Here is a 9,953-nt window from a genome sequence, read left to right as displayed (position 1 = left end):
TCCTCATTCCCTGCCCTCTTATTCTTCTGAGTTCATTTCAGAACTTTGGTTTCTTAAGGAGCGCTTACCCCACACACCAGACCAGACGACAACGTCCTCACACCCATTAAATGTCCTCCCTAGATCAGCGTGTGCCTCCCTCAGGTACAGGTGTAAAAGGACACATCTTCCTTCCGAGACCACTCCTGGACTCCTCAGGAACAAGGTAACGAGTGGCAAGAGCAGCCCCGGAGGGCCCCCCAGCCCCTAGCCTGAGACCTGGTCCTTGGTGAGGCCTGGGCTCCAGCGACGGGACGGGGCTGTGTGTGGGAAGTCACTCGGTAAAGTTGGGGTTCAATCTGGGGATCGTGGAAAGGGTGAGGCATGTGCCAAGGTGGCAGCTGTCCCAGCTAAGGGGTGCAAGTGTCCACAGAGGCGGCCAAGGCTGGTGTCGAGGCTTTGCCTGGGGCCACAAGGCCAGCTCCACCTGGGCCCAGGCCCAGCTCCACCTGCTGACCTGCTGCCCCCACCCCAGTGGCCGAGCACCAGCAGAGATGGAAAGTGTGGTGGGGTCTCCTGCTGATAGTGACCTGGCTCTGTGCCTCTCCTGGGAAGGCAAAGGCCCTGTGTTGTCATGACAATTCTCTACCTGACATCCCCAAGTTCTCTCCATGGGCAGGCAGGGGGGCACCAGGAGATCCCATGGGGCAGCAGTGGGTAGGTGGCAGGGCAACCCTGTCCCAGGAGTACCCCCACCCAGCCCTAGATGCCCTCTGCCCCCTAATTCCGTATCCCTTGCTTTTCTACTTTCCACGTTGCCTGATCACAAATGTGCCTCCAGCCAAATGGTCCCGCTGCCTGGGTCCTTTTCCCTACTGTCCTGGTCTGTCCTTTCTGGATGCCAAGCTTGCCGGCTTCCTAGGAAGTCCCCTTTGTAGTCAAATGAGCCCTATGGCTCCCCCTTAACACCTCTCCCACCCACCAGGCACAGCGGCTCTCTGGCCCTCTGTGGGTGGCTCACTTTGGCCTCCCCTCCTCCAAGCCCTCTACCAGGCCCCCACTGATCTTGGGCAGGATACCAGCTCCGCCCCCATATTTTGCAGTTGATTGTGACTGGTTTGTCATTATCTTGAGTCCCAGCCCCCCCAAATTAGGTGGCTGGGTCAGGGTCATGAAGTTGGTATTTTAAGACCAAGGCTCAGTGCTGGGCAGGAGAATGTGTCTCATCCTGGCAGCAGGGGCTCCCCCTGCCCCAACACATACATGGGGGTGCCTATGAGCCAGGCGACTCCAAGGCTGGAACCCTGGAGTCAGCTCAGCGTCAGCTGGGTTTCAGAGCAGGGCCTCCCTGGGTCCACGGGATATATTTTTACAAAGAAAAAGGCAGTTTGATAGGTATGTGACATCTTACATGTTGGTGGTGAAAGGATGGGGCTTCTCTCCCCAACTCTTGGGTTGTTCCAGATGAGGGGACCTCCTGTGCAGGCCAGGAGAAGGCTGGTCATGACCTTTCCAGTGGTTCCCAGGGAGCTGAGCCGCATACATCCACAGGCAAGTTCTCCAAGCGCTCTCCGGTGGGGGGCGGGGGAGGAGGTCAGAGCCCAAAGGCCCACCACACAGCCCCCAGTGATGAAACATCAAGAAGATGGGGAATCGCACCAACGGCGGCCCTCACAGACCACCCTGAGCTCCGGGTACTGGGAGGCAGAGGGAAAGGGAAGGGGTCCACCCTGCTGGGGTGGGGGAGGGCGGTCTGGAGGGGCTGCCCCTCCTCGCACACCCTCCTCTGGCCTGGAACCCACTGCTGCAGAGGGACAGGTCACTGGGGGCAGGAGGGGCAGGGTCTGCTTCCCTTCCTCAATCAGAACTGCCCGCAGGATCCCCGCAGTTCCAAAACCAAGTGGGCGGGGCCCGACAGACTGGCACTGGCCAAACCAGTCTCCTGGCAAAATCCAGGAATTGGCTGGCAGAGAGCCCCCTCCTGGCTGAGGTATGCACTGCATCTGGTAAACATGCTTTCACATGAAGCAAGACTATCCCCTCAAAACTTGTCCGCATCCTACTCTGCCCTCTGGGTGGAGGGCATGGAGGTCCCCTGAGGTGGAACATCCACCTCTCCCTCCTTGCTGTTGCGTGCTTGCTCCCTGGGGCATCTGGACTCCCACCCTAGACACAAAACTCTAACCCAGACCCTGTCACCCTGGAGACACTAAACTGCACAACCTCCTGGCCACCTGCCATGGGAGTGACACAAAGGGTCTCTCCCCTTGAAAGAAGAGAGACCACCAGCATCCCTTCTAAGGGAGGAAGAGCAAGAGTACCACCCTGCACCTCGCTGCAGGCAGCTGCCCGGAGGTGACAGCCAGAGCCCGGAGCCCCAGCCTGCTCTCCACCCACTGCTGGGCAGGGCTAGAACCGCACCGGCTCCTGAGTCCCCAGGCCCCGTGTGGCACTGACCACCCAGGTGCCCCCGAGTGTCCCAGGAGGGTCAAGGGGCCGTGTGTCAGGACCAGAGACAGGAGCCACACTGACCCCCCCCCCCCAGGCCCTTCCACAGACCCCAGTCCACGAGGCGGCAGGCTGTATGGGCGTCAGCTTTAATATGGGGCTGGCCTGTCTGGGGGCTAGGAGGGTCCACTTTGCTTTCTTGTTGGGAGCGAAATCTCAGGGAGATTGTCTTAATTCCAAAATGAATCATGAACTAGGAAGTCATTTCCATCCTTCCCAGTCTCCGCTTGGCTGCTGACAGCTCGGGGAGCCCCGGCTGGACCTGCTGGCCATCCTGGAATGTCCATCCTGGTAGAACTGGGCCTTGAGGTCAGGCCCCGGGGGCGGGGGGCAGAGCTCTGAGAGTCAGCAATCCAGCAGGCACGTGCCCCTCCTGATCCACCACCCCCAAACACCAACACAGAAGCAGAAAGGTTTTCACCCCCAAATCTGCATGGAGAGTGGGCATGTCAGGGAGCCAGACCGAGGCAAGGACCCCTTAGTCAAAGCCCCTGTGAGCTAATGAGTGCAGCAGGAAGAAGGGAAACGGTGGGGTGGGAGGCCTGAGGTGCCCGGAAGAGCAGACAGCGCTGTGGAGACACTGGCCCGCGGAGCCTTATGACCCGGGTCGGGCGGTGTGACCAGCACCAGGAGCGTCGGGCCTGGCCACGGCCTGGGGGAAGCACAGCTTCAGAAGCTGCGTTTGGCTGGAGGATCTGAATGTTGCCATTTAATCCAGAAATGAGAGCAGGACAGCAGCGCCAGGGCAGCGCTCCACAGTCAACCTGATCGGGAGCCCCTTGTGTGCTGTGCGCTCCGTCAGCACCCAGCCCGCCTGGCCCGGCGCCCGCCTCCTGGGAGCCCGGTCAGGGCTGGCCATGCACCCAAAGTGCGGGCCCCAGTCCTCCGAAGTCCCCGAGAGTCCCACACAAGAGCGCCGTGTTACGAGGCTGCCACCAGTTCCGCCTGCCTGGGCCTGGCTTTGACGGGGACTTTCTCTGTGGAGGAAACAAGAGAGACGTATATCGCGTACAGAACACCCCACAAGTAGGAACTTCCCGAAAAGGACAAGAGGTGGCAAGGAGCCAGGTCAGGGCTTGGCGCTCTGGGAGGAACGGGCGCAGCTCCGGGGAAGGCGAGGCATACACAGAAGCCGGGGGTGCTGATAGAGAGCAGGCAGGCACTCAGGACGGCGCAGCGGCGGGCATGCACCCCCACGGACCCCGGAGAGAGGCCGAGGAGCAGCATGCCGAAGAGGAATCTCAACGGTGAGTCCGGGCTGAAGGAGGATTTCTGAAGGCGTGTTAAGCGATGCCCCGGGGAAGGTCATCCCAGTGACGAATCGAGGACAGCTGGTCCTGAGCTGGACCCAGAAGAGCCTGCAGAGCTAAATGTGCCCTCTCCTGATGCTTTGGGACTCGCTTCTCCGAATGGGGTTCGGCTCTTTCAAGGCTACCCAAACCCCTCAGAAGTCTGAGCCCAGCCCCAGGGCGAGGCCCACACTCTGCCTGAGGTGGTGCCAGCAAGCACCCAGCAGGGAGGTGGGACCCGACCCTCACTAAGGAGGAAGAGCAGGGCCCAGCGGCCAGGATATCATGCTTTGCCCTAGAACACACTGTTCCCCAAAGGACGTTAACAAAGTGGGTACCTGGGATCTTCTCAGGAAGGGGCTCTGAAGGAACCTCTGGCAGCTCCATCTGTTCCTGGAAGAAACAGAGTAAAGGTCGTGAGACATGTCCCCCTGCCCCTTCCTTTTCCCGGAAAGGACAGCATCCCGTCCACTTAGCTGCTCTCAGCAGGAGTTAAACGGCACATGATGCCTGCAGGACGCACACCCTTGGCTTCTGGCAGTTCTGTCACTCAGATCACAGTGGCCACAAAAGGTGGCTGCTCCCAATGACCTGGACCCTGAGGGGCTCCCCGCCCAGAGTTCTGTCCCGAGTCTGGGCTGAGGGCTTTGAAACAGGTGCCCATGCAGGTCAGGGGCCACGGTAGTGCCTCAGCTTGACGTGGTGGCACCCAGGTGCACCTGTAGTTCCTGGGTGTGGAAGCACAGAGCACGGGTCTGCCTCTCGGGCCTCGGGAGGAAGTGAATCAGCGGGCAGGTGCACGTGGGGCCCCTCAGGCAGCGAGCAGCAGCGCTCAGGACCTGCTTTCCCGTGGCCAATGGCTAGGGGGGTGGCAGGCTGGTGGGCATGGCGTGAATGTGGCTCGCTGAGGCAGGGGCCCCCAGAGATGGAGACGCCCTCCGTGAGGGAGCACAGACTCAGGGTCTGAAGAGACGGTTGGCCAGTTAGAGGCCTCCAAGCCAACACATGGCAGTGACAGAGAGAGACCCACCACAAGAGGGAAAGAGCCTCCATTTGATCTAAACCCCATCACTGCCCACTGGGGGGAAAGGGGCCGAGGGAGCTAGGAGAATCAGCCTTTCACTCTATGCACCTCGCTCACTCCCACACTTGCCACACCTGGTGGACAACCTGCAAAACGTTCTTTCCAGGCCAGTCCCACCCTGCTGTCAGTCAGGTGGACGGGGAGAAGGGGCTTCGGTTTACAACAAATGCCAGTTGTCTTAGGGAAGAAAACCAGCTGTAAACCAGAGCTGTGGGCTCGAGAGAAACTCAAGGCAGGTGCTCGCCGAGGCCAGTGAGCAGAGGCCTCCCAGGGGTACCTCCACCGGAGCCTCTGTCAGTCCCACTGGTCCTGTTACCTGAGTGATGGCGTCCAGCTCCTCCAGGATGGCATCTTCATCCTCCTGAGTGAAGCTTCCTGCCAACAGCTCATCTATTTGCTGCAAAAGGAGGAGCAGAGGTGAAGAGCGTGGCTGGGCTGGGGGTGGTGCCCCCTCACGGAGGAAGGAGACGGCCCCGGCTCAAGGCTGCTCTCACTTGAAAGAAAGCAGGCAGCCCCCATGTGGTGTGGGAAGGCCTGGTCCTCATGGGCAGGGCTGGCCACTGGCCACCACACTCACTGGCTGCCAGATGGCGGGCCCCATGACCCGGCAACACCTACCCGCTGGTAGTCCACGGCCTCTTGCGTCTCGTCCAGTATCCGCTCCACCTCTTCTATGGACATCACCTGATCGGTTACAAGTTTTTGAGTCTTGTCAGTGAAGCATGCGACAGAACCCCCTTGGTGAAGCCCACCTGCACGGGCAGCGCGCACGGCCTTGCCCCTCTGCTCTCGTTTAAAGGAAGCCATGCCGAGTGGGACATGACACAGCTTTGGTTATTTACGTCCCTGGCAGGGCCTGTCCACAAAGGCACAGAGCTGTTAGACCAGTCTTTTCAGAAGCCTCAATTGACCTCCTCAGACCCCTGCTGGCCCTTCTCAGTGGACCTTCTGGCACCCAGATCGACAAGTGTAGTTTTCTCTGGCCACGTGACTTGATTTGCTCTGGGTTCAAAGCAACACCTTTGCTTGAATGGTCCCCACACTGGACATTCAGAAAGGCAACATAACCTCAGCTCTCTGCCCAGCCCCACCTGCCATCCACTCATCGGGAACAAGATGGGGTGAGGCTGGGGCGTGGCCTCTCTGCACCTTACTTCTCCTTTCACCATCCACCTCTGTGCTGCTTCCTGAGACGGGGCTGTGTTCACCTCCTCCAGGAAGTCCTCTGATTAGTTCACCACACCCCTCCCCGGCTCTGATGAGGCTATCCCTCCAGTCACGCTTAGAATCTCTGGACCCAAGTTGTAGCCGGGGTCCCTATTTTCAGGTCAATATTCCTGAGTTTGTCTGTCTTACAAGACGGTCAGCCTCTCCCGGTAATGACTGACTTTCCCTCATGCCCAACGGCCTGGGTGCAGCTGTGGCCTCAGGGACAAGCCCCCTCCTTGGTCCACTAGGCTCCCCCTCCTCTCTGCCCCCAGCCCGCCAAGACTTACCTGGTGCATCTTATTCAGACACTCATTTCCAATCTTCAGCCCCTCAATCACTTTCATTTCAATCTGGGTGAACTCAATACTCTGGACCTGAGGAGGAGACCTGGGTGGTCAGGGGCCCATCTTCTCTGCTGCCTCACGCAGACCCACGACGGGAGTTAGGACCACACTGTCACCAAGACTGACGGTCTCTGCCCTCCTCTTCCCTCTGTCCTTTCCTGGTGCCCTGACCACCAGTTGGGCGGGACTGAGAGGGCCTGGGAGAAATCTCGAATCAGACTGCTTTTAACAGCAAAGCTGTTGGTAAATGAGCACAACCAGAGCTCTGTGCTCTGAACCCAGGTCACTTGGGAGCCTCCTGCAGATCTCAACACCTCTTCAGTAACTGGGGCAGACTCCCCCCCATCCCCACCACCCAGAAGTGGCCTAGCCCCCCAACCACAATACTGCAGTAGCCAACCTGCCCCAGCCCGTTAAGACTGTCAGGTTCCCAGTAAAGCTTCTCCTTTGCCTCCCGGCCTGACCCATTCCATAGCCTCTGGCTGAGGGTCCCGGAAAGGAAAATGGTAGGTTTCAGTTCTCTGAGGGGCCTCTGGCCAACACGGCCCACACCGCCAACCCCCACCAGGCGTACCATGGTCTCCAGGCTGGTGATCTGGTTTTCCGTCTTGTCCAGGAGCTGCTCCCGGTATCGCTTCTTCTTGAGCAGCAGCTTGGCCCGTCTGCAAAGGGGACCCAGCAGTCACGGCCACTGGATGTCCTGGCCCAACCTCCCGGGCCTACCCCACGCCCTGCTCTAGGCCAACGGGGGACGGCTTCCTTCCCCCGCACACTGACCCCACCCCACTCACTCCTTCCTGCCGTCACGCAGGAGCTGCCGGGCGATCTCCCGCTCCCGCTCCAGCTGCTGGGTGATCCTCTTCTGGTACTGCTTCAGCTTGTCCCGCTGCTGCTTCAGTTGCTGTTGGGAGAGCAGGCCTTGTGTTGGCACGGGCCCACGCAGCGCTGGACACTCGCTGGGCTACCTAGTGCCCAGGAGAGCAGGCACAGAGGCTGCCGGGGACACTGAAGGGCCCCCCACAGGCCAGACTGCCCCAGCTGCCACCCATGGAAGTGCATCCTCTGAAACACAGCTCTCCATGGGACCAGTTTGTCCTCCAGGGCATGTGGTGCACTCCCTGGAGACATTCCTGGCTGGCCCACTGGGGATGCCACTGGCATCTAGAGGGTGGAGGCCCAGGATGAGGCTCGATATGCTACAAGCCCCCAAGATCCCCCCAACCCCAGACAGTGAGGAGCATGAGCGTTGGTCAGGGAGTGTGGCCACCACTTCCAAGGTGCAGAGACGACACAAAATCATTGGTGAGGGTCACCTGAGCACCACCAGCCCAGTCCAGTTGTAGCTGGAGACAGGGGCAGTCCCTTCCATCTTCACTCCTCTGGGGATCTCAGCCATTTGCCACCAGCTCCCCCACTGTTGTCACTTGCCACTACATGTGAGGGAAAACCGATGGCGCACTGAGGTGATGGGCTCACAAGACCTCACCAAGCACCTGGCACCCTGGAGTCCTGTCCCAAAAAGGATGCAGGGCCATTTACAAGCCTTGGTCTCTCCTTCCCTATTTTAGGTCATTTACATTTCTTCCAAATTCCATCATTTCAGGTACGGTGAGCACCTGCAAGCACAGGGCACTTCTCCGATGGAAGATGACGTCCTCAGGGTCGCTTACCAGGAGTGAGTTAAGTGAGTCAAGGGTGTGCACATCTTTTGGACTCAACATGGTGAGAAATTAGCCCCCAGCATGGACATGGTCTAAAGCGGCCGCTCCATAGCTCCCTTTTAGAGGCCGTCTGCCCCAGTGCATTCTGTGGTTGGTGGCTCAGGGCAGCCACATGTCCTGTCCACGCTGACATAAGAGATGTCCGCTGACAATGAGATATCACCCCATAGCCAGCCTACCAGTCGGGCCCAAGTCTGACTTGCTTCTCTTCCACAGGGGCTGAGCACCCAGCCTGTAGGCAGTGGACAAAGTGTCAGGCGGGAGCCAGAGGGAGCAGGTATGGCCAGGCCACCCCCTTCGTAAAACAAGAAGTCTCAGCAGAAGGTCCTGGGGCAGCTCAGAGTTCCTCAGCTCAGCTTTTCATCCTCAGAAAACATCAGGCAATAGTTTGTTCTGTGGTGTGCCAACTGAGTTGTTCCTGTCACAACCCCACTGACGTGTATCCTTGGCAACAGAAAGGAGAGCTTCGGGGGCTTCCTGCTCAGCCAGAGGCCCAGAAGCCCAGGATGGAGGCCAGCACATGCGGGCCCTGACCACAATAAAAACCCAACGACAGCCGATCTTCTCCAATGACAAACAGGCCTGACAAAACAGGTCTTTTTTTCATGGGGAACTTCAGTTTAAAAGTTTTATCACTTCTGGTTTCAGTAAGCCACAGTAAAACACCCCCCCCCCCAAAAAAACAACCTGCCACTTGAGTTAGTTTCTTTCTTAGTACCAAAAATTACATAGTTTTCCTGCAGAAAATTTAGAAAAGAAAGCAAAGGTAGACTCCACTCACGTTCTAGGCTCTCTCCTTCCTGACACACTTTTCTTACAAAAATGGGTTATTCTCAACACGTTATTTCACTTAACACACCACACGATTTTTTCCCTAGAAACTAACTTTCATATCAGTGCTCTCCACAAAGAGACGCTCGAATCCACAGGTAGCAACATAGAAACATCACCATCTAAAACTTTCGAGGGCCAGGAGTGGCCTGGAGACAAGCGCAGCCCACAAGCTCGGGGCCAATGGCTCCTTCCTCAGGGGCCGCACAGGTTGTAAGTTTGACAAGGACTGAGACAGGTGTTGGGTCCAACCTGAGTCCCAAGCACACAGAACACGACCGTCCCACAATTTGAGCGCTTGCTTAGACCCCCAGTTCTGGGAGCAGCGATGAGGACCCATTGCCATATCATTCCCTCCCCACGACCTCCCAACTGAGTCGGCCACTTAGGCTCCGAGCCCACACCGGGCTGGGGCTGGGAAGCGGTCTGGGGCTGCCTCCCGTGGGGCTGGAGTTTAGAAACCCCACCCGTAGGCGCGGACTCACCCACGGACAAGGTACAACCACAAGACAGTACAACCGGGCCCCGCCTCCCGAAGCACAGCTCAGCCACACCCGGACCACCTACACCCGCAGCGACCGGATTCGCTCAGACTCGCTGGGAACCGGGCCCGGACATGCTCCCCAAGGGGAGCCCACTGCGCATCGCCCCAGACGGGCTTCCGAAGCTGCAGCCCCAGCGTGAGGCTGGGCGGCCAGAGGGACTGGACCCCTTGGAGAAGCGGAGCGCAGCCTGCCGCCGCCCAGCCTCGGTTTCCCCGTACGTTCCGGGGGTACCCGGCCCGCGCCCACCCGCCTGCAGGGCCCGGCGTCTTACCAGGATGGCCTTGTCCTGCTCCGTAACCCGGCTCTGCTTCTTACGGCCGAACAGGTTGCCCATGGCGGCCGGCCCGGCCCGTGCCCCACCGCCCTGCCCCGGTCGGACCCGTGCCCCGTGCCACACGGCCACCGTAGTCTGGGCCCAACCCACCCCGGCTACGGCGGCCGCG

General features: G+C 59.3%; 1 protein-coding gene across 2 annotated transcripts; it reads right to left on the bottom strand.

Moving 5' to 3' along the window:
• Window positions 1-2,557: 2,557 nt before the first annotated feature.
• On the bottom strand, window positions 2,558-9,953 carry CHMP6 (charged multivesicular body protein 6). 2 transcript variants are annotated; one of them, XM_043462867.1, is made up of 8 exons: window positions 9,782-9,948; window positions 7,205-7,314; window positions 6,988-7,075; window positions 6,357-6,443; window positions 5,479-5,544; window positions 5,177-5,257; window positions 4,115-4,169; window positions 2,558-3,464 (listed from the first exon to the last, which is right to left on the bottom strand). In XM_043462867.1, exons 1-8 carry the CDS (start codon window positions 9,842-9,844, stop codon window positions 3,409-3,411), a joined length of 606 nt encoding a protein of 201 aa, XP_043318802.1. In that variant the 5' UTR covers window positions 9,845-9,948; the 3' UTR covers window positions 2,558-3,408. The 2 variants fall into 2 exon arrangements, with proteins under 2 accessions (XP_043318802.1, XP_043318795.1); XM_043462860.1 differs by lacking the exon at window positions 2,558-3,464 and adding an exon at window positions 3,528-3,853 and having other exon boundaries at window positions 9,782-9,953.

Source organism: Cervus canadensis, chromosome 1 (genome assembly GCF_019320065.1).
Source record: "Cervus canadensis isolate Bull #8, Minnesota chromosome 1, ASM1932006v1, whole genome shotgun sequence".
Taxonomy (NCBI): domain Eukaryota; kingdom Metazoa; phylum Chordata; class Mammalia; order Artiodactyla; family Cervidae; genus Cervus; species Cervus canadensis.
The sequence above is the reverse complement of the archived record's forward strand: the minus strand, read 5'-3'. Positions and strand labels throughout refer to the sequence as shown.

Bases quoted from the DNA above. Each gene is read 5' to 3' on its own strand.
- CHMP6 (XM_043462860.1), bottom strand. From the start codon at position 9,844: ATGGGCAACCTGTTCGGCCGTAAGAAGCAGAGCCGGGTTACGGAGCAG. The intron at 5,258-5,478 runs GTAGGTGTTGCC...CTCCTTTTGCAG, and splicing joins AGGCCGTGGACTACCAGCGG to CAAATAGATGAGCTGTTGGC. The intron at 4,170-5,176 runs GTAACAGGACCA...TGTTTCTTCCAG, and splicing joins AGCTGGACGCCATCACTCAG to GAACAGATGGAGCTGCCAGA.